The 25,230-nt window shown below is 36.1% G+C and overlaps 1 protein-coding gene across 1 annotated transcript in view; it reads left to right on the forward strand.

The window, feature by feature from the left end:
* Positions 1 to 25,230, forward strand: part of AK5 (adenylate kinase 5) — an 83,577-nt gene that overhangs the window by 16,742 nt on the left and 41,605 nt on the right. The window contains exons 6-7 of the mRNA XM_041421331.1: positions 3,109 to 3,300; positions 22,751 to 22,841. Of these exons, the coding sequence (XP_041277265.1) occupies positions 3,109 to 3,300; positions 22,751 to 22,841 (283 nt within the window). The remainder of the gene's footprint in view (positions 1 to 3,108; positions 3,301 to 22,750; positions 22,842 to 25,230) is intronic.

Genomic DNA, 25,230 nt, shown 5'->3' on the forward strand with positions numbered 1-25,230 from the left:
TCTCTTTATCTTAGGTACTGTCTGTAAGATTTGATGCTGTATGTAAAGTCTTGTGGTGCACAAAAGCTCCAGCCCCACGCTAGAGGAGGTCTGGTATGACTTCACAGCCTGAGTAGGTGAAGTGCTGAGCATTGAAAGTGAGGCCAGCTATGGCTTGGAACACCTGGAGATTTCTTACCATCTTCCTGCCACTATTACTAGGATACACAGAAATGGAAGTACTAAATAAAACTACTCACTTGTATAAACTCCTTTTGTCCTCCACTATACTAGATTCCTGAATGCCAGTTGTAATTTCTGAATCTCTGTGTAATGTATGTTAGGAAGCTTCAATCAGCTGGATATCCACACAGGGACATGAGATGTCTCTGTGCTCAGCCTGCTGCAAGGTACATCAGCCATTCCCTTTCATCAGACAGTGTTCCATGACTAACAGGCTTCGAAATCTGTAGTAGTGTTTTCTTTCAGAACCTATCTGTGTCATAATTTGGGGTTTTTTAGTACTGTATGCTTTTTGAATCCCTAAATACCTCATTATTTTTCTATTACTAGTGAAGCAACCTTAATTTAACCAAGCTACTTTTAATAATGTCCATATTGCATGAAAGGCTAACACAGAAACTTACTTTCATAGTGTTTCATGTGAATAATTATGTGCCTTAAAGCTATTATGTGATAGTAAAATTAACTTCCATAATTAATTAATTCTATGAACAGACAGAATAACTCTATTTACGATAGTCTGAAAAGGGAAGGGAAAGTTGCTCTGGTTTTGTTGACGTTAAGGTACATGTGCTAGAAGTAGGAGAGAGCTTCTTTCCCACTGGAAGTTATTTTAAAAAAAACAGGCAATAAGGTTAATTGTTTCAAAATCTAATAGATACTCATAAATAATTACCAGAACTATTATCTTTGTAGTTTGTGTGCTCATGTCTCCAATCATCTACAATGTGTGTAAAAAATAATTAGATTTTCTTTTAAATCCTATTTAATTTTCTGTAATGATAAAGAGGCCACCATCTTTCTTGCTAGTGCTGCTTTTCAGAGTGTCCTTTACTGTTTGAATATGGCTCTGCTTCTTCACCACTTTCTGCTTCCTCATATCCACGTGCTGCTCTGTCAGCAGCCTCATTTGTAAAGGCTAATGACCACCACGTCAGGCTGGAGAAGTTGTGTTGGTTTCTTTTGACTTCCTACAAACCTTTTTGTACTCAGCCTGACAGTAAAAAAGGCTGGACCACACTTCATGTTGTATTCTCTCAAATGACAGAAATCAGCTTAAATGGGATTTTTTTTTTTTTAATTTAGTTACTAATTTTCCAGATTGTCCACATAGGAAGTTTGGACTATTCAGGCTAGAAATATGGTTGTCTTGATGCAATTTAACATCCTTGGGTAGAGAGACCTCGCCAGAGAGAGCACTCAGAATATTAATTGGTTTGTTCTGGACCTCAATAACAATATATTATGCCAACTATATAATTAACATAAATATATAAATCAGTTATCATTTACACCATAGTAGTTAGAATACATGCAGATGCTTTAGTTATGCTGGTGTATTGCTCAAATTTGACTTTCAAATTTACATTGCATCAAGCCAAAGAAAGACAAAATTATTCTGTAGATAGAAAACATAATGAGAAAAATGTCTGTTTAACAGTCTTGAGCATCCACCATTGTTTGCATTGTAACTAGATTATGTAATTTCTAGAATAGGAAGCCACTGGTTTTTTAGTTAAAATTAAAGTATGAACTTTTTTGATTGGGTAAGTAAAAACAGCAGAAATTACTTTGTGCTTGTATGTGAGAAAAAATAAATCTTTTCTAATCTGTAATCAGATAAAACTTGAACTGTTTGTCTTCATCTTAAATGCTTCTTACAGAGAATTGGAATATGTTTTAAAAGACAGCACTAAGGCAGTGAAAACTTTACAGAGAGGTAGATTTCTTCGCAGCAACCAGATGGACGAAAGAACAAAATCAGATGTTACGAATAAAGTTTATATACATTTATAGCCACATTGTAAAAATCCTGCAAGTTCAGGTGTCTGAGTGACTTTCAGGCAAGAGGAAACAGTCTCAGGTTGCACCAGGGGAGGCTTAGATTGAATATCAGGAAAAATTGCTTTATGGAAAGGATTGTCAAGCACTGGAACAGGGAAATGATTGAGTCACCATCCTTGGAAGTATTTAACAGATGTGTGGAGATTTCTGTGGATCAGTGGCGGTTTCTGGTTTTTTCATCATAGGTACTAAGTAGCAGTGACCTCCTAAGATTGCCTGTGAACATTTAGCCTTATTCCTAAGAAAGTGGATCTATCACTGCTTTCCCCACATCAAGTACCAGAGATATTTCTTCTTTAAATGTTTGATAGCATCTTATAAAGAAGATTTAACTGGGAAAGAGCTAGAGTTCAAAATTTTTTCTTTATCTCATTGCTACAAGGCTTTACTTCATGAACCACACCCACAGGGATGGGTGTGACACATACCAGTGCTCACCACACAGACTGAAAAGGATAGGGGAAATTAAAACCCTTCTGGCTGTCCCACCCAACCTCTTGAAAAGTGCACTGACACTAGAGAGATTTAGAGAAATAGAGAAAGTGTTATAAGAAACTGTGGCTCTTGGAACAGGTCTGTTTTCACCTGGTCCTAACCATCACTTAGCTTCATAGTGGCTGCTGGATTTTAAATACCGCCTTACTTAAAGAGTTTCCAGACGGAAACCATGCATCCATTTTCCTGCAGAGTATGAGACATCTATATTTCGCTCTTTCAAAAAAAAATTTAGGTAGGGGAGCTTTCTGCTAATGCAAATGATGAACGTAGCCTAGAGAAGATTTTTGCTGTGAAGTAAAATTTTTTCATTAAATTTTTCCTTACATATCAGGTGAAACATGTTGACTAACTTGAACATAAGATCAACAAGCCCCTCCTTAAGCCTACAAACTTCCCATTAAAAAAACAACAGAAAATTAATGACTCATCAAGTTCCAACTTATGCAAATGTAACATATCTGAGCCTCACATAATAATGGAATTGCTGAGTCTTGTAGTGTTGAATAACCAAATTAATCAGACTTCTTGAATTACTCTTTCCAGATCTGTACCCCAGATTTGGTGGTGTTTCTGGCGTGTTCCAGTCAAAGGCTGAAAGAAAGGTTACTGAAGCGTGCGGAACAGCAAGGAAGACCTGACGATAACCTGAAAGCCACTCAAAGAAGACTAATGAATTTCAAGCAAAATGCAATCCCACTGGTTAAATATTTCCAGGAAAAAGGGCTGATTATCACAGTAAGTTCTTTAGTGTATATCTGTGAAACCTTAATTGTTGTGGCTGTACTTGGCTTCTTGTACCTTTTACTTTAAGACAGGCTAGATGAATCTAATTCAGTTTTAAGTTAATAGCATGCCTACTTAAGTGATTAATGAAGACAACTAATTCATTGAGCAGCTGACAACAGTTGAATTATTGGCATGTTCTAAGTTACAGACTGTGTCTGGTTGTAATAACACACAGACCTTGGTACCACATGTGGTATGAGAGCACAGATGGCTTGTTTCTTTGCCTTTGATACCCTAAGTAGTTCACATTGGTATGTGCTCCTCACAGCAAGTGTGACTAATTCTTTGTGCTGGTCAGACTCATGATAGGTAAAAGCATCCTTAATTGCAAAGTCATCAATTAATATTAATAGCCTTAATTATGTAATTCAGCATCTTTCTGAATTTCAAGATGAAAATCCCAGGCGATTATTACATTAGCTTCTCCAGAGAGTATGTGTTCCAGGTTAAGGATTTTGATTAACTCTGTTTTCGAGGATGAGAGGACTAAGATTCTTGCAAGTTTTTCCTTACTGTTGAGGAAGTGTGTATTTTGAGATGCTCCTATAGCCTTTACAAGTGCTTCTATGGAATGTGTTTCTAGCTCTTCAGGAAATATATGCCTTTGTGCATAAAGCATGTGGGGCATCTGGATAAAATTGCATTTCTGTGATGGGACCTGTAAAACAGATTTTGTTCTTATGGAGGTTTCATCCACTTTTTAACTCTGTTTCTTGAGAGTCCTGAAGATAATTTAAATTGCAATGTTCACCTTAGATATCCTCTTTTCTTTTTGAAGAAAGCAGATGTTTATGATGGGTATGGAAATGAAAATATGGCATATGAAGATTAAATTACTACAGCACAAAGGAAACAGCATATAGAGAAAATATTGCACTTACTCATGCTACTTCCCTAGCAAAGGAGGAAGAAAAAGAGAAAATAGCATTCATCCTGCTGCTAATAATGCTGAACCTGGAAGACACTGAAATACTATGCAGATAAGAGTAGTGTTAGAACTAGAACAGCATAAAATAGAATTACAGTAGCATAATTCACAGAGGAGTGAATCCTTGAGGCAAGGTCACACAAGGTCAACATTGACTAGAAGGAAATAAAAAGATTTACATTTTTCTTAAATCCCTACCTGCACTTTGTCACTGCTATTTAAAGCTGTAAATCTCAGATACTTCTAGCCAGCATCATGGTTCTACTCAGGGGAGAAAAGCAGGACCATTTGTCTTACAGAGTGTTATAATTTTAGAATCACAACTAATATTTTATACATCTACTTAATATATATGTTGTTCTTCATCAATAATAGATGGGGGAAAAAAGAAAAATTCACTGAAATATAACTAAATATTATTAATAAGCAGACATTATATCTATATAAAAGTATAATCTATATAAAGTGTTAGACATTTTATGAGCAAGAAATAAAAATCTAAATTCCCAAAGACGATTCATTTTCATGCTCCAATGAAAATAACTGTTAAAAGCAGTTATTTCATACTGCTTTTAACATACTTTGGTTAATAGAATTAAGAGCCACATTCTTAATTTCAGGTCTTACTGGTTAGCTTCCTTAGATGTACGTCTTGCCCTTCATCTTTTTTTTTTTGCATGATCTGTGATAATTTGCTACAGTACCCAGGTTGTGCTTGTTTGGTGCTCTGTATGCCTTATGTTCTCAGTCTCAGCCTGGTGTACCTGCTCTCACAGTCTGATCCTGGTTTCTGTTCTTAAGGAAAGAAGTGAGGCTTCCACCTACGGTACTTCTAAGAAACAGGGAAATACAACTCTGTCCTTTTTGAAAAACTCCCTCTTTGGAATAATTATATGTAAAGTTCATTATAATTAACAGAAGTAAATATGTGATATTTTCATGAACACACAGCCTGTGTTTAAAATTCATTTTAACAATCTGTCAGTAGTCTAACAAATCAGGACCTGACTTAACTCAAATTTAAATTCAGAAGTTACCAAGACTATAACAACACAATATTGGACAGGGAGTATGTAAATAGATGCATATGCTGCCATTTACTGTTTCAGGAACTTTTAACAAGTGTTAAAACATGATGTATTGTTTACCTAGACAATAACTGCACACAAATTACCTGGTGGTGGTGGGGAGACATTAGTTTGGTTAAGTTATAAGAGGGAGAACATGTAGGTACATAGGTGACCTCAAGTACTCTAATGTTTAGCAGAGAAATTCAGTTCTGGACACTGATTTCCAAATCTCCAGTTCATGTGGAGTGTAATCCACTATAGATAATGGTGTAGTTCTTGGAGAGGACATCACTGGGTTACAAAAATCTTTTGGTCAACAGTTATTAAAGTTGCATTCAAAGAGCTTAGCTGTTCTTAGTAGAACATTTTTTTCCTTAGTCTAGACAGAAAAAATATTTACAGAGCTCATTGTAGTAGTAGAAGTTTCTCTTACTGGAGGCAGGATTTGGACCAATCTGCCTTATTGACAGTGAATCTACATAATCTTACAGCTTCAATGTCAACCTTGATACATTAATAAGTCTGTGTGCAGTTAAGGGGAAAAAATAAAAGACTGGCTGTAGTGAGACAAAAATACTAAACATTAAAAGAAGACTCTGGTCCTTTTTTAAACAGCCAGAACATGACAGCATCCCGTGGCATCCATGAAATGCGGATTTCTCTGATATCTTCATTGTTCCACTTGTCCTTTTAGGGAATTTACCATACTTATGAAAACATTCAGAATGACATTCAGATTAGTCAGAGAAGTAAAGACAACCCAGAAAAAGTAGCTGAAGCTGGAAATGGATTTTGAGCACAAATTTAGAAGTTAAACAGTTGCCGGTGAGGGAAGTAGCTGTCTGCCCTCATAAGCATCAAACAAGCCTAATGGCTGTCAACTGTCACAGAAAAATTCCCCATGGAACTGTGTTATATAAATTTTTTCTCTTGTTTTTGTTAAAAAAGGAGTTTTGCTATAGAACTTGCACATTGACATGAACTTTATCTAAAGGCTGTGACTTATCAAAATGCTGCTGAAGATATAGTTAATTTCTAAAGTTTCTCTGTTATCGTACAGCTGCCCAACTTGAGATGTTGGTTTGGGCTTTTTATCTGTTTGCTTCTGAATGGTGATTCCAAAAGACTTGCACTTATTCATTCTTCATTTAATTTTAAGCCCGTCCCTAGAGAAATATGGGTCCTGCAATCTTTTAAGCAGATCCCAAGGTCCATTCAAATCTCAAAGAGCAAACTCTTATGAAAGGCTTCATAGGTCCTTCCAGGTCCTAATGGCGGCCTCTGACAGGTGTGTGTCCCAAACCAGAATCCAGCTCAGAGAATCTTCTCCTCACTGGAGGAATGTGCATCTGGTTTGACAGAGCACAGGACAAGTAGATGCCTTTGTTTTCTTGGTGCCAATATTTGCCGTTCAGCTTTTGCACTAAACAATTGTTAAAAAGAAAATTTTAAAAATCCCACTCCTCCTTCCCTGAAGTGATGCTAGGAATAGGGACTGTTAGCCACCACCTCCCCCGCGTGCTCTCACCTCCCTGCTGCAGGCTCAGAATCTCATTTACGTGCCATCTGATGCCTGGATCTTGCGTCCTCGGCTGCAAAGTGATACAGACTTGGCAGGAATGCTTTCCCTCAAATGTAGCCTCCTTGGTATCTGAGCACGGCCTTTTGCCCCACAGGTCAGAGATGGGGATTTGAACCTGCTTTGTTTTCTAGAAGATACTGAGCTGAGATTTCCTATTAATTGGCCCAATGCCAACAAAATATTTCCAGAAGCCTCTCAGTAGTTTTAAAAATACAGCAGCCATAAGCACAGTCTTTAAGGAACATTTTCAATGTGTTTTTATCCTGACTACTACATAGGATCTTCAGAGTACTTCTGGCTTCTTGGGCATGACCAAGTGGACATGCAAAGAGGAACCCAGACATCTAGAGCATCTGGAGCAAACCTTCAACGTTTTAGGACCTTTTCAAATCAAACAAGGACTGTAGGCAGCTGTTTGTGGGAACCTTGAGACCAGAAGTTTTGTTTTTGATTCAGGAGTCTCCCTCTGTTTTACTGTATGGTAAATCTTTATCTAGCTCCATGAATGTATATGGTTATATAATAATTTTAAAATTTCTGTAGAGGAAAAATTAGAGGTAGGATGGGAAATAATGACTATCATATATTCATTTTTTGGTGATTCAAAGCAGTGAAAGGTAAGTTGAAGCCTAAAACAAGTAACCAGAGCTTTGCAGTCACAGAAAGTCACTGAAAATTAAGGTTTTCTGTGTCTCTCCTATATTTGATAGCCCTTCTGCAGAAAAAGTGGGCTAAGAGCAAGAACCTGGAGCTGTTTCCTGTAAAACTGCTGAACTAGAGAAAGCTTACACATGTTCTAATCACTGCTAGGTTTTTCATTGTGTCTCAACACTATTTATGTGGTACTGTTTTGTCAGATTTTGAAGAACATACAAAGAAGGTCCATAAATTAATTTTATCTAGAAATGAGTCTAAACAAACTGTTTGTAAATATATGCACATTTTATATGGGAATGATAGATGAGTAATTTGTGCATATATAGAAGCATGTGCACCATAAACACTTTCAAGTTTCAAAATATTTTCAGTCTCCCTTTTTATGCTTTATGTCAACAAGTATATCAGACATACCAATGTCTGCCAGAGAATGACCAAGGATGGAAACTTGCCATCTGTGTACATAGAATCATGAAGAGAAACCTTGAGGGTAGAAATCCTTTGCTGAGGTGAATAGTATCAGTGCAACACTATGTTCTCTTCTAACTTTGGAAGTATGATAATTTAAACAGCAACAAGCTTTTTGAAACTCGCCCTGCCTTTTGTACACCCAGTGACTTGAATGAAAAGATGACTCTGAAAAAAAAAGAAACAAACTTTGATGAGTCTGGCTATAGAATTAGGCAGTGATGAGTGCATGGGCCAAGCTGATTTAGGAACTCCAGAAAGAGAGAGGGAATGTTGGTTTTGACAGCCATACTATCCCAGATTTTATCCATTTCTGGCACTGTGAAAGCTGATACATGTTTAAAATTAACAGACCGTTTTTTTACAGATCTGAAACTAAAACTGAGATGAGTAATTAAGCCAAGTTATCATGCAGAGGAATGAACTGTAGGAGATGTTTAAAATAACATGCCCTAAATATTCTTCAAGTTATTTTAAACAGTTCATCTTAAGGTAATTAAGCTGTGTCCTTTGGGTGAATAGCAGATTCTAATTTCGTTCTTGTAGTTAAAGTGATGCTTAAAGAAGATTAATTTTTCTTATTTAGATGAGATATATTAAGAAACTAGATTGGAAAAAATATCTTCTCTGAGAAGACCTTTTGTATTGAATCAGGAATATTTATCATGCATAAGCAAATTTTCCTATCCTGAACCACAGCTGATTTGGTGAACATCCAACTGAAAAACCAAAGCTGCATTTCAGCCCTGCATTGCTGTAAACAATAAAAACCCAATTTCTTACCCAAAGTTCCATTAATGATTTCCAGCTCTAATTACCAACAGTGGATCTTCCCACTGGTGAAAAGTTCATAGTTGGTGACTTCATGATTTTATGGCAAACCACTTTGTTGTCATTTGCTGGAGAAAATTAGCATATTAGCTCATGAAAGTTGCTACTTCAGTAGAATCAAGACAGTCTTTCAGCTCTCACACTCAGTCCCATAAAAATGTTATTACATCTGATAGCTTGTACTCTACAATCCTAGTGTTTATCATCCTTATTTTCTGAACCTATCATTGCTTATAGCATCTAAGTTGCTATCATTAGCTGTTGTTAGCTAGTTCTATTTCCTTATGCAAGTGGCAACTGAATGCTTTTTCTGCTATACTATTCTCAGCTTTGATTCAAAGGGCAAAATGAGACTGAGTGAACTGGCCTCTAGTAATCCAATCTAGTACCATTCTGGGATTATTTGAGCATTTCCTCCTGTTCCTTCTTTCCCGTAGATGTACCCTGAAAGAGAGGGGAGACCTAAAATATTCTTATTTTTTAATACATCATAAAGATCCATGTATTCAGATTTGTGAATGCTCAGGTGTTGTAATGATGGAAGCCTTTTAAGTATCAAAACGGTCAGCAGAAAGTCTGATGCTCTTAACATTATGGGCTTACTCCAGTATTCTGGAGTCTTATTTAGGCTTAACAGGGTTAGATGCAGCTACAGTGAGAACTGAGAAAGCTGAAAGGTTACTCATGCAAAGTGACTCAGGGTACACACTGCACTAGGCAGCACTGAAGTGAGAACTACAGCCTTCCCCTAGGGTGTTTTCCCCATTGCAGAGAATCCTTTTGAGCATTTCTGATGGCTGTTTGGAGGACTTTTTTTTTTTTCTAGTGCAGCTAAAGAATATTACCAAGCAGTGCTTTGAAGAACTGTATGAAATGCTTCCTAATTAGGAAAACACCAGTATTGTGTCAACTCAGCATTTCATTGAAGTAATATATCCTTGTTCCTTACTTCACTGATACTTGCACATCAGAAAACTACTAATATGGCTATTTTGTGTTTCTTATAACTGTGGTATACATCATTTTGTGTTAGCACGAACATCTTTGCACAGCATCACTTTTTACCACGTAGACATAACCTAAAATCCTTGGCAGGGACTCTCCTGTGAATCCTGTGGTTTGTCTTTGCTATAACTATATATGCTTCTGTATCCTCCAGCTCAGTTATCATCTTTCCTACTTCCAGGGTTAATGTTTGTATCTTTCCATCTTACATAGTACTGTAGTTAGTTTCATTAATGGCCAGTGAACACAACTATTTGTTTACTTTGTTGTCAGCATACCACATTCTGCAATTCAGTAATCTACTTAAATAATACAACAGGAAAAGAAGCCTCACAAGACATAACTATAACACTGAAGTCCAAATTATTATCATTTTCTGTGAAGGAAGAACTGTTGTCCCCATTCTCAACTGTTCATCTCTTTTTGTGCCAACAGTCAGTCAAACCAGTCACGGTAAAATAAATGAAGAATTAATGCAGAAAATGTAGCATCTTTTCACTGTAACTTGCTACGATCAGTTATTTATATCTAGGATTGTTCATAAATATGCTACCCCTTGATCAGTTTTGTTAAAAATAAAATTGCTAAAACTACATTGCTTTTTGGCAAATCTTAACATTTTTTCATTGTGTTCTCCACTGAATTTTTCCTCCTGTCTTTAATCAGAATGTCAAATTGAAGCTCCACATTCATGTTTTCAATACCAGTACTTCAAAATTCTCTGCTCTGTATAGCATGCCAGGTCTTGTCTTTTCTTGTATTATACCATCCATTCTATTTTGGTAGCACTATAGTTTTTCTAATGCCAAGGTCATCTCCCTCTCTTACCACTGCAAGATGCCAATTAGGCAATTTGAAAATATACTTTCCTAGTTTCCTGCCATGTCCTGCCTTCTGGGCTTTTTTTGGTCTGCTTTACTGAAAAGAACAGACTTCTCTGTAAATGCAGAGTCCTTACCTAAAAGGGAACCTAGAATGTGGGCAATACAGCTCTTAGTCAGGTTGCTTGTTAAATTTATTGGTCCCTAAGACATCGGAAAAATATATCCAGCAATCCTCTTAGTGTCTGCACCTTACTGCAAGAATTTCACCCTATAGATTCTACATAATACAGATTCACATAACCCCAAGGTACGTAATTTCTGTTTCTTTTGCAAGAACATTCTCTCTGCTCTCTGTCAGGCTCTGTGTTGCCTCAGTCTGCTGTAATGGCCATTACAGGTTTTGTGGGTACTTTAGCTTTCATCTCTGACCCTGTTCATGGGGTGCAAGACACAAATGAGCTCAGTTCCAGTACTGTGAACAGAGGGTTTTCTTCATTTATGCATTTCATGTTCCCTCATATCTCTTGATCTTTAGAAACAGGGTCAGGAGCCATGTGAATTCTGAAATGAGCTTGGTTTTAAGGACTATTCATTATATCCTTGAACTACAGCCAGGAGACCACTCCTCAGAAAAATCAGTAAATTTAGTAGGGTGAGTGTAATAGAGAATAAGTTAAGCAAATTTGGGTATTCTCTCATAGGTTAGGTCAGCACTTGGCAACAGAAACCATGTCAGTGTTTCTTGGAAAGATGCCTCTGCTGAAACCCTGAGCTTAACAACCACTCATGTTAGTGGGAACTTTTGAAAGAATTTATTTCATAGCTTCTTGTTAAGGCTGCACAAGAGTTTGTTACAACCCCAATCTGATAACATACCTTGTAAATATTAATTATTCCTTTGGGTTAAAGGTTACAGTTGATCTTTTTGCATCGAGAAAATTTCAAACAAAACTGAAAGATTCCCTTTTCCCCCATTAATTACACAAGCATGGGGACCTTTGCCGATTGTTTTTTTAAAAGTGCCTTGGAAAAAGATTTACTAGAAGATAACTGGTATTTGCCATATGAAACAAGGCCTAAATCTAACCTTTTTTGAGTACATGATCTGGCTTGAGGATGAAAAAGGACAAATAAAAAAGTCTTAAGCAGGAATAGACGCTTGTGAGAACTTCTCTACTGGAGTATGGATGAGAACAAGCACACAGAAAGCATCTACCCTTCTCCAGTGACTATTTCTGTGTGTACAGGAGTTGTGCTGCTCCGAGAGGAGGGTGTGCAGGGAACCTACTGGAAATGAAATACAGGGAAGTACCAAGGGTCTCATTACACGAGGCAGAAGAGTGTTGAGCTAAATTAGCTGGTATGCAACAGCAAGTGCTTGCAGAGCCAGCAGCTAATGGGCTCTCTGCAGACTCCTGATTCCCACACTGGAGGGAGGAGGAGGCCAGCAACCTCCTCAGATCCGCTGGCTTTTAAAGAAATGGGGGCAATTCTGGAGAAGGGTCTGCAAGATCTTTTGTTTTATGGAGTGCTTGTATTTAGTCAGTTCCCAATCTCCCTTGGCATAATTTCAATAGAGAGTAAGCTTTACAAATAATTAGGATCTGCCTACAAATTACTTTTCTTCTTTTTTAATAGAGACTACTCTCAATACTAATAGAATCAAATAAGAGATGACAGTCCTCTGGAAGTTTGGACACTGACTTCCCAAAGTTTCTGGGAACTAGAACACTATAGTAAAAACTATAGGAAATTTTATTTCCTTTGTAGCAATAATGGCTGTATTAAACATAGTCATTGTCTGAATTACAGTTTTAGAAAACTAATTTTAGGAACTCGCATATCTGAACTGTCTTGAAAACTGTAAATCTTCTTGTTGGTTCTATAAATTATCAAAAGTCCACTTTTAGATGGAATGAGTATTGATACTTCCTGCTTAACATTTATCATGCCTGTTGGAGAGGACGGTGACCCTTAGAGTGAAAAAAATAATTTACCTGTGATATAATACTCTCTAAGAGTTACAAGAGCTAATAAGATTTAGGATATGCAAAAGGAGAGAATTGGAATTGTATTAATGATTACTAATTAGGAGATTTTTGGTGGGAACCCATTTAAATTTTCTTTTTTTGTCACAATATATTTTTACTGTCAGGTTATCCAAGTAATTTTATTCAAAATTAAAGCAAAAAAAATTATAGGAAAAACAAGGAATAAATATTCAAAATATTTAGTTTTCTATCTCACTACAGCTTAAACTATCTGGGAGAATAGGTACATAAAATCCCCTCAATCCCTTTCATATGCAGAAAAATTGGAATGTATTCACACTGTCTCTTTTTCCACTTTAAGTAGTTTCACTGCAAAAGTAAACAAACCTTCAATTTCTTTAATGTGTTCTTTTAATTAGAATTCTAAACAGACAAAAGTGCAGTGGAAGATGTCTTTAAGCCTTCATAAATGAAGGCTTAAAGATATCCAAGTAATCAAAACTAAACATCAAAAATCTTAATACTAAACTTGTTCTATCCCTACAACTTGCTTTTAGAACTTCTTACATTTGCTGAATATATTAACAAAAAAGACTCAGTTCCTGTTTTCCAAGGTCTGTAAGTGCCAGGGTCCAGAGCCTATGCCATTCACTCTGGATCGCATGAATGGTTTTAGTAATAGTTTTATCAGCAGTGAAATTTTAATAATAAAGGCAAACATAAATCACACATTTGTTATCTTAAGGTAAATTAAAAACAACATATGGTTGCTAAATTTTTGAAATAGCTACTATTTCTAGTCACTGTTTGAGTCCCAGTCATTACTACAACACTGGGGAAGGTTGACAGAGACAGACAGACCTTCTGTGTACTTTTAACTGTTTTACATTACAAAGACAAACACTTTGAATGCACTTAATTTTGTAATTCATTGCCCATGTTTTGCTGGGGTCCCAGTAGAAATTAATATCACTACGTAGCTGCAAGACTGAGCACCCATACTAGCGCAAGGCAGCAAAGAGAAAGGTGGAAGCTTCGCAGATATTTCTTTTACCAGGTCACATTGAAATCAGCCAAACAACCTCAGTGTGAGGAACAGCACCATGTGTCCCACCCAACAGAAAAACAGAGCAGTGGTGAAGGAGCTGCTGTGATGGAGAGCGGTAGCCAAAACTATATTAATACAGAGACAACCCCCAGTTATAAAAGAATTACTGTTCAGTAAATGTAAATTTACTGAATTGGTGGATTCTGGTTTAGAATATCAAAAGCTCTAATTTTCTTCATACATTGAAGGAAAAGTCAGTTATACCAGTTTTTATATGAATACTCAATATATGTTGCTCAGCTTGCTTTTGCAATAAATTATTTATACTTTAACAATATGTTAATACTAACTATGGTATTAGACCTTAAGTGTTGGAGTTTCAGGCATTCTGTAAAGCACTTAGCTCAAACAAACAGCCAGAAGGGAAGTTGTGAAATTCTAATAAAAGAAAGCTTACAGAGGCTTCATTTTGATCTTTCTTGGGTCTTAGTTTTCCTCTTTCACCTGCAACACACATTATTGTCACATTACATGCATTTCTTTTCCACATCCTTATCCCTTCTCAGATTGAATTTAATTTCCAGTTTCCTGACCAATACATTGGCCATTTTCTGTGCCAAAATGTTTCTTGGACATTTATCATGCTTTTTAAAAGAAATTAATTTTATTAGTTAGGGCTTCCCTACGCTTATATTTCATTTAATAGCCTCTGGGAAGAAATATTGTCAAAAGCTTAAAAAAAGTTAAACAAATTATGTCAATCAGTTCCACTTCATCCACGTGTTTTATGATATTTAAAAAATGCTTTCAGCCTACATAATCATGTGGGATTTTGTCCTACATTTGTTTCCAAAAAATACATGCTAGATGCAAGAATGTCATATTCTGTGATGACTAAAGCAATCGTTTCTGTCAGTGTCTCCTTAGCTTGCCAGCTTTCATTTATAAATCAAGTAGTCTCCTTTTTGCTCTGAAACAACATGCTCCAATAATTTAGATGTCAAAACAGAACTTTCTGGTACAGAAATTAAAATAGCAGCGGCTCACTTCTTGCTGCAGGAAACAAACTCATATCCTTCCTGCAGCAGCACAATTGGAAGTTGGCTTTATGAGCCATCCTGAACTCAGACTGACATCTGCTGAATATTATCCTCTTTGATAGGAGTCCTACTTCTAGAGATAAATAATTTACTCCATGAAAATTTAGTACTTTTTAGCTCAAGATGACCAAAGGAGGGCTTACTGTCAAGGATTCCAATACCATTTATGAAGTTTATTAATATAGAGACCACTAGTGAAAATGCTGCTTATCCTGGGTCAGAATTTAGTTAAATACACAGAAAATGTGTACTGAGAATTAAAATTTATTTTTGTTTTCCAAGGAAAACAGAAAAGTCAAAAAATTTCAAACATTCCAGATTTTACAGTGTGAAATTCCATTTTAAAAAGCTACAACTATTGCAGATGAAATTATTTGTGTTGCTAAGGTGCTAGATTACTAAAAATGTCACATTATTTCTTGACTTAAATGCAGATTTTGCATATGAAACACCCACATCATCCAATGTTTAAGCCTATGGTTTACCCTATACTTGTTCTTGCAGCTGAGTCATTAGTCCTCGTGCTTGAATAACTGGCTAAATTTGCAGCTGAAATTAACTCAGGACACTTTTTTGCTGGATTTCAGATGGTAGCATTCTTCCTTAGAAAATTGTGATGATACATAGGCAAAAATTATATTTTTGGTAATAATTGTTATCAAGTCATCTAATAGTAGAAGACCAGACAACAATATTTTAGTATTTTGCTTTCAAAATCTCTTCCAAAAAAGCCAACAGGAGAAATGCTATTGATCTTGAAAGGGAAATATTTGGTTATATTTGGCAGCAGCATCAGTGTTTTTCTTTAAAATTAATTGCAAACTGTCAATAGAAGAAAATAGTATTTATAGGAAGAAATGTCTTTTATTTCTGATTGTTTCTAATTTTTTTTTTGTTTTCTTATTTGAATTACAGTTGTTGCTCATTGGATCTTTTGGGAAAGCCAGCGTCACTGTATATTTATTCAGGGTGCCTGTCTGTAACTTGTGCATGCTGTGGGAGCTGATGCTAGAAAATTGTTTGGTTTTATTTTAAACAAAAGAAAGAGTGACACGGGAGCTCTATAGGCAGGGGGAAATGTATATTTTAAAAAACTTTAATCAGGAAAAGTCTCTCTGCACACAAACATATTGGTTAATGTAGTTTAGTTATAGGGCCCACTCTGCCTGAGAAGTGCTGTTGCTGTCAAAATTAGCAAAAAAAGAGGGGTATTGAGGAAAGCATTTTTTTGAACATATTGGTGATCAGAGCTGTTTCACTGAACTGGGTGCTCTGAGGATGTGAATATTCCAGTATTCATTTCATGGGGTACTGGAAGAAATAAGGGAATTGTGCTGTAGAAACTGATCATTAACTGGTTTATTCCCAAAGAACAAGGGTACATCCAAGCCTCATAGAAGCCTTCATAGATAAAGGTGGAAGAAATACTACTGGAAGACAAACATTATTATTGTGGAAAGAAAAAACAAAGGCCTCTGGGGAAGAGCTGGGTAATTCTAGATCCTTCTGTAATGTCCCTGAGCTTTATAAAGCAAAGTGAAAATTACAGCTTTTATTGACTGAGCTTCATGCCACTTGTTTGTATCTCTCTGCCCTTTGTCTACATTTCAAAATACTGAATTTTACATTAATGCTTCATTGTTGCAGCATCACTGAGCTCTGGTAAATAAGAAAGGCAAGCTAAGACACAGAGGGCTGTTAAAGCTGTGTGAGGATTTGGACAGCTTCGAGTCATGCCTGACTGTCTGTAATCAGTAATGTCTTTCCCCTTCCTTTGGCGTTAGGTGCATTAAAGTAAAAAATCAAACCATTTATTCTAGACCCAGTGGAGGTAGAGAGTAAGATGATTTCTCCCTCAGGCTGAATGTTTTCCTGGGTTCTACAGGAACAGAGTAAAAATTAATTCATGGAGCATCTCCTAACTCAGACCATAATTAAGTTTTCCATTCAAGCTCTTCAGAAGTGATCTGTCTGCGTGCTCAACACCACTGTTCTGTTTCTTTTTAATACCATTTGCCTCTTTAAAAGCAATTTCCTTTAAAAAATAAATGCATAGTGAAAATAATTCCAACAGTGGAATGTATATTTTTTAAAATAAAGTGTTTGTATTTCCAAGGTAGAAAAGATCTCTATATGTTCATATACTAAAGCATTTCTTTGATTTTTATTAATCTTCAAAAATAATTAACATCGTTTACTTTGCTATAGAAGCTGCTAAACAAACATAATACATGTCAGGTGCAAGTTTTCCATGATTTCCAAAGTGAATATGCACACAGAGTTTATATGCAGAGATGCTGGCTGTATTTATACCTTGAAAAGTTCCTGCTAGAAGTAACTTATCTGAAAAGCCAGATAACCTAGAACACACACATGCAAAACATGTTCTTTTAAATGTTTTGTGAAATAATGCATATGCTGCCTATTTTGGTTCTGATACCTGACGATTTCCAAGATAAATAGAATATTTATGGTAGGGGTCATGGTAGTGTAGAGAAATGGCTGAAACATTTAGAAATGTTTATTACTGACTATAATAAACTGACTTCAGGTTAACCAGAGTTAGAAATACAAATATGGTTGAGGATAATGCCTACTGGAAGCTCAGAGTCCCTCTAAGGAATGGAGAACATGATGCAAAAATGATTGTGTTTAATTAAAGAGCAATACATTTGCTTTCCACATAATAGTGACCAGCCTTCCAGAATAATATCCTTATTGGGAAAAAAAATTAACCAACCAGTGCTCTTGCATATGTGCACATGCAGAAAGGCTTTGTATTTTACTGTTATGAAAAATGTGTATGTTCCAAACCCACTCTGTGGCACCATCAGCTTCCCTATTAAAAAAGCAATTGCTTCATCCTCTCAAGTCCATTAATTTTCTGTTACCTTGCCACCAAATTATTGATTTCTCCCCTCATCCCCAGTCACATCCAACTCTCCTTCAGTTTGTCTGCTTTCTGCTCTACAAGGGCCTGTAATTGCACCTTGTCTTTCCCATCATCTCTTGCCACCACACTGCCCGAGGCGCTCATTATTATCAGCTGAAAACTGCTGTAAGTCAGGGTGTTGCTCAAATGATCACAGCATAAAGACAGAAGTTCTCCCTCTGTCTACCTATCAAAAGCTATTACTTCACATAAATGTACAAAGACAGGCTATTACTTCTGCTACTGTTGTTTCTTCAGGTGAGAGTTACCATTTCCTTGCTGTTGCTCTGTTCAATATTTCAAGGTACGGAAGCTGGCTTAGCAGTTTTACTGTGATGGGAGGGAAACTGCCACAACACCTCCACACTTGTGTGCTGTGGCACTAAGTTGTTGAGTTTAGCATGAAATAAGAGAAAATCACTTTAAGAACAAAAAAAACAAAACAATTTTAAAAACCACCAAAAAACCACAAGCCTGTGTTTTGTAGTAATTTAATTGTTTATGGACTGTCAAATTAATACAAAGGGGTCTGTGAATAGAAAAATAGAAAAAAATACAAAATTAGTGGCTTTGAATTGCAACTATTTTGAGTAAATGAGTTTGGGATACAGAAAAGCTACCAGCAGCTGCTGCAGAACTGTCAGCTCCACTCGGGGCTGGAGAATTTACCCCCATGCTTGTTTACAAGTAGCCCTGGCAGCAGTGGATCCTTAGGTACAAGCGAAACTTGAGAAACTAATGATACATGCAGCAGAACTGTACAATTATTTATGAATCCTCTTTGGAACTCCTGCAGTAAAAAAAAAATAAGGTGCTAAGAGGCTTATTTTAGATAACCCAGCATATTCCTTAGGATTGTAATAATGGTGTTAATATCTCCAGTTCAGTTTTGTTCTAAATTTCTGTCTGATACCAATTTGTGACCTCTGCTTATTGCGTAATGTTTTAAAAATCATTGGTGAGCTCTAGTGTAATTTCAGTTGTAGGTTTTTTTTTGTGTATGTGGTAAAATATAACATAAAAATTAATCTGAGATTTTGGAGTATATGATGGAAAATAATGAAAATATTAGAAATAGAGGATGGATTAGAGAGAAATATCTCTCCCCTATGTCCTCATCCCACCGTTTTGAAAGTTTTTTTGGTTTTGTTTAAGTGGATCACTAAAAATACTTTATAATAGTATTATATTATACTATTTATTATATAATATATTATATTATACTATTTATAGTATTTTAATAGTTCCCTGAACTCCCAGTCTGCACATTCCAGCTTCATTTCAGTGCCTCTGCTTATTGGTTTTCCTATACAAGTCTTCAACTTATTTTTCTCACTCCCCATCCCAATGGTTATTATACTACTTTATATATTTTTCCTCACATATTTCTTTGCTGTTTTCCCATGTTGCTGGTGTTTTTCTTTTGATTTTTCCACTTTCTCTAGAAATAACTGCACAAGTCAATTGTAATCATTAAGAGAAGCAAACTAGGGATGGATCAACATAATGAAGGGATTTCTGTGTGGGTGTCCAAAAATAAAGCAGCACCTATCCCTCAACAGTGTGTCTCACTTCACCTTTTGGTATTACCAAGGGTAAAACAGAACCAGTTCTTGTTTGTTTTCAATCCTTCAGGAGCAAATCCCTGCCTAAATCAGGATGAATAATAACAGTGTGTTCTCATCGCATTTGTAGCTGCTGAAAATCATTATAACTTGCTCAATCTTATGACTCTCCTTATTTTACTAGGATTGCCAACTTTTCAACCAAAAATACCAACACTTAAGGGACAGTTGTGCAATCTGGCTTCTACACTAGATATCTCTTAAAAGCATGGGAAAACCGTGGTACAAGAAGCCATGTTCTCTTTTCTACAGATAAACCTTTTTTTTAATTTAAGAAGAAATTGATCCTCACTGCAGGTGATAATATATGGGTAATTTTTCCACTTCCTAAACAAAAATTTTGTTTCACTTCTATGCATCTGGTTTATGGATTACGAAGCCCGAAATGACAGCTCTGGCTACACAGAGCAATACTGCAGACTTCCTGAATTAGATCCTCTTTTAATTTTAGTAATATTTTTCTTTTAAGGAATAATCTAAAATTTTCAAATATTGGGGAATCTAAAGACATCACTAAAGAGAGTTATGTCAGAAAAAATTTTGCTGTTTGCTTCCATTTTGAATTTGTCTCATTTGTTCTTCATTATTGCATCTTACAATTTTGTCTTCTGGCTATAATAACTTCTAAAATTTTTCTTTCTCATGGAAAGGTACAGGAAAAAGATCATTTTTATAGCCTGTCTAAAGCCCCTCCAGTTTATCAGCTGTGGATACTGAAACCGTCTTGAACTTTCACCCCTGTGCCAAACACTACAATGTTATGTTATATTTAATTTGGGCATGGCTTATTTTCTTTTCATTGACATCTATCATGTCCTAAAATAGAGGACATTTTCATCTACTGTTGTAAATGTTATTTAACTACAAGTTTGCTTATAGCTTTTTTATGCTCTCTTCATTTCTAACTTTATTTCAAGCTGCACAAACAAGAACTCCCTGCAAGTCTGCTGCAATCAGATTTCTTACTAGCTTTCCTGTACTCCAGTTTGAAAGGCTATTGGCATCTCCCCCTATTTTGGGAATGTTTAAGATAAACCACCTGCAAAAACTGTGAAAACCAGCAGTTTCATTGGAGGTGAAACAGTCCCTAAGGGGCAGTGCCAGGCTGAATGACACCTTCAGCCAAAATTCTAATTAACTGCAGCTTCCTTGATGTTTGTCCCCTGACAGATGTGAGGAGAAAATGCTGCACTTTTTTCTTTAACTCAGTATATGGTGCTACCAAACCTCCATTTATCATCACGGACCAGTGAGGTTTGCAATTTTCAATAAATCAGATAATTTTTCTGTGGAGCTCCTTCTGTTGGCTGGGATTTGTTGGGTGCTTATTTAGAAACAATAACCATTTTCTCAGTGCCAGCAGCAACAACCACCTGCATTTCCTAAGGTGATTATTTACAATACAGAAGATCTAGAAAATATTTTTCATCATTTTTATTTAACTCCATGCCAGTGACAGGCTCTGCAATTCAACAATGCTCATGTGAAAATGAGATAAATTTTCCAGATAATTCATCATTAAGCCAGTTTACTTAAAAAAATAAAACCAAGTACAACCCCCAATATACTTTAGGAAGGTTCGTGAAACCTTTCAGAGATTTAGATTGGTTTCCTAAAGAAGAAATGGGATGCTCTTATCCACTGAGGTCCTCCCTAATCTTTTTCTGTCCCAACAAAACAGAGACAGCATAGAACAAAAACACAATTAGTGCCTCATGGAGGGACATGCCATAAAGTAAGGTCAGACCTCAAACCCCTTTGGCCACACAGGGAAAAAATACTTTGCTTCTTCCTGCATCACTGGTAAAGAGTATAACAATGCAGACAGCAATACAGTTAATGTTTAATAAAGTTACACTTCTATAAAACATAAGCCTTGACTATAATTAAACTGAGACATCCATTAAGATACCCCTAGGTGACTTAGCTGCAAAGTACTATGTATTGAAGCAAGTAGGGATTTGTTTTCAGTAAGGAAAGGAACCTATGGATTTAGACAGGTTCTGCTAAAAATACAAGTTTTACTGCTGTTTGTTCTGTGTGGCTAGGGTTGTGTGAGTACTGTTTATCTTTTATTCAAGCCTCCACTAATTACCAAAGGATTTAATTTTAAAATATTTAACATTTCAGTGAAGTACAGAACTCACAAGGTTACTTAGTTTCTTTCAAAAATAATTTTTCCGTGTAAGCTACCTTGACTTTCTGTGGCTCAGGGTATTACAATTCTCATTTTGTGAGGGGAATACTGAATCTATGTGCAAGTGTCAAATAATTGGTTTTCTTTGGGTGACAATATAAGCTTTTATTACAAAGCCCAGACTTTTCAGAATGCTGAAGCACAGCTGGTGTTCTTTGAATAGGAAAGTTGGTGTTTCAAATTCTTGGAATCTTTAGAACATTTTGAGATTGATCAAGTGTTTTTTTGTGAAGTGGTGAACTGGATTATTCAGAGGAATGCTGTTAATGAGAAAGCAAGTCTGTCATCTCTTCAAGTGTGGTGTGACCTACACAATAATCAGACACAACCTGATTACAATTTACTGGGTTTTATGCATACACATACCCACAGAGATGATATATGTCTTCCCTAGCATACAATAGGAGCACTCTTTTCCTATCAACAAGGACATTCCAAAGTTGCTCCTTCTGTATTAATAATAAATTGCCCAAAAGTTTTGTTTTATTAACAGATGTTATTTAAACAGCTTTATTTAAAATCTATTCTTCCACAAGCCTTGGTTTTGACACAAGTTACAGTGTAATCCCTCTAACAGGTAAGCACAGAAAAATTTCTGCTTTAGATTTTTTTTTCAAAAAAGCTTTGAGTTATGGCAAACACTAAATGGCAGAAGAATTTCTCAAGATTAGATAAATGTCTGCCCAGAGAGATGGTGACTGTTGCAGGATGAACTTCTGAGTGGTCTTCAGGTCAGACTCTCAAACTCCATTTCTAGAACCAGTCAGAAAACTCCATATATTGATATTTATAGCAGGCTCATCTATCTGAATATATGATGATCTAAGTAAATAATAATTGATAAGTACAATAAGGAAAATCACAAACCCAGTGCCAAGCATGTCACTGTAGCAGAACTTCCCCCTGCCACAGTCACCTGGCCATAAAAAGAAACCTGTCAGACAGGGCCTAGAAAAAACTTTACAAAATTAAAGTCAAAATTTAAATTATTCATATCTAAAGCAATGGACTGCACACATTAAAATAGAAAGGTTCCTATCAGGAAGGCTTGGGGTGAGAAGTCACAGTACATGATGATGTTCAGCCAAGTAGTAAGCAGTGCCTGATTGCCAACTTTTTTCTGTTTTTTTTTTTTTTTTAGTTTGATGCAGATAGAGATGAGGAAGAAGTGTTCTCTGACATAAGTTCAGCAGTTGACAATAAACTGTTTGCAAATAAAGAGACTGCAGCAGGTGAGTTAATGTAAGATTTAAAGAACCATATTTATTGTACTGCATTTGACATTGGGATGCCTCTTTCATATTCTTCAAATTTAGATATAGGTACTGTAGCAGTCTTGACCGACCGCAAACATTTGCACAATTGGGGACAAAAAGATCTCCTTATATTTGGAAACTTCATATAGCTTATCCAACAACTTGTTTATCTACAAATTAATATTGAAATACTGTGGCACGTTCACTAAGATATACGATTAATACAAAAATTATGTGAGTTTTCAATTTCAGTTGTCAGCTGTTTCAGTTCAGTGATACCTTGGTGTTCACCAGAAAATCAGTCCTGTGAGATTAATGATCATACTTCCTCCCTAATAATTGGTGTGTGAATATAAGTCAAGTGTTTGGGGATTTTATTTATTTGTTTATTTATTACTTATGCTTACTGAGGCTTGAATATCTTCAAAGTAAAGCCTTTGAGAGACAAAGGACTGTAAAATAATTGAAGCTAAAAATCAAAGCACTGAAAATCCATAACATCTGTCAGAAATGTTTTGCTTGAGGGCAGCAGAGGAATGTTCCTTGGTAACTTCACAACTTCTTCCTTTTACAATGGCATCCCTGGCTGTTTTTCTAATCAACTGCTAGGGTTACTGTGTAGATGATGTCATAAATGTCTTCTGAATGAGCACACAAAAAGAAATTTTGGATAATGTCTAAATGAGATAAAGATGAAGTACCAAGGTGGGGAGGGCAAGGGCAGTGAATGCGAGGGGAGCTGGGGTTGGGGAGGATGCTGAGAATGACAAGAAGTGCATCAGCTAAAAAGCCCACAGGATTCTAGTGGTCACCCTTGAAATAAGAGGCACAAGAATAAAGATGACTTTCTTTCTCTGTTAGGTGGCACACTTATTTATTTTGTGCTTAGCCTTATTCATAGAGGCAAGAGGTTGATCCCAAACCTAAAATGGCATTCCCAGTGTATAACATTGTGTTGATAATTGCCTCTGGATTCCCTAACTGATTTAAATTCTGGACAGGAGGAAGAGGAAAGAAGTGTCATAAAGGTGCAAGCTCTCACAAACAGCTTGACAAGAGCTAAGCAATTTGCACAAACTGTTTGTGATTCTGGATGAGTTCCAGTCAGTTCCTCGAAAGTCTGATCAATTTAATAAATCCCTCACCAAAATAATTGGATAGCCATGAGCAGATGCCATGCCACATTCACCTAATTAGTGCCTACTTTGAGCACTGATAATAATAAGGAGATTTGAGGGTTCTGTGAGGGTTTCTATGAGATCAGGTGTTTAATTTCTAGAGGTTGCAATTCCAGCATGTCTTGACCTCACTTCTTGTCTTCTAATCTTATTAGTTATATTGCAATATACTGTAGTTCCTTGTAGCAAACATAAACATAGTATTTCTAATATTTTCATGCCTCCACATCAATCTAATTCATGTTATACCTGTAAAATTCAGTTGTAATCAACTTTGTAATACATACCAAAAGAAAACAACTAAAATGTTTATAGATGAAAATACAATTTTCTCATTGTTGCCTTCTACAACATATTAAGACCGTTGCCAAGAGCAACAACCTGTCATGAAACTCAACAGCGTAAGGTTGCAATAAAATTTGTATTAGAAGCATCGTACTGAGAGGAAAATTAAAATGTAATCATTCTAATGCTAATGAGTGCTTCAACAAATTATTTCTATAATATTCCACTTGAAATTTATCTTCTAAGCATTTGTCTTGCCCAAATGCTTATATGCAACATGTATTAATTGAGTTATTAGGTGGTGCTTCAGAGCATGTTCCATAACATAAAAAGGCATTTTTATTTTATTGAGTTTAAACATGTTATTAAGAGAAGCAGTATATTTTACGGGATAGGCTTAGATTGCTTTTATGACAGTCAGTGCTGAACTGTGTGAATACTATCATTGTTAAAATATGAGTATGGGCATATTTGAGCCAATGAACCATATTGAATAGAATTGCTAGCAGGATTCAAAATAAGTAATGTATTTAAGCAAAGATTGGAAATTCATTAGCTGATTTGCTAAACACAAATGGTCCAAGGAGCAGACTTAATTAATTTGCATGATGGGTCATAGCTACCTTGTGATGGGAAGTGAAGTCAACTGCAGATAAATTTAGACAGATCAGTACAGTCTATTTTCATTGTGTAAGTTAATTTAGTGAACAGTGAAAAAGCAATGCTTGACATTTGCATTTGATACAACTTAAGGATGAACACATTTTCAGAGAAAGTACCATAAACCCAGGCTTAAAACACTGAAATGTTTTATAGGACCAAAGACTACAGCCATGATCCCCTGGGCTTTGAGGAATTACACACCTGCCTGTGGCAGCCACAGTCTCTCAGCTTTCCATGAT

The sequence above is a fragment of the Onychostruthus taczanowskii genome, unplaced genomic scaffold (assembly GCF_017590055.1).
Source record: "Onychostruthus taczanowskii isolate IOZ18803 unplaced genomic scaffold, ASM1759005v1 scaffold7, whole genome shotgun sequence".
Taxonomy (NCBI): Eukaryota; Metazoa; Chordata; class Aves; order Passeriformes; family Passeridae; genus Onychostruthus; species Onychostruthus taczanowskii.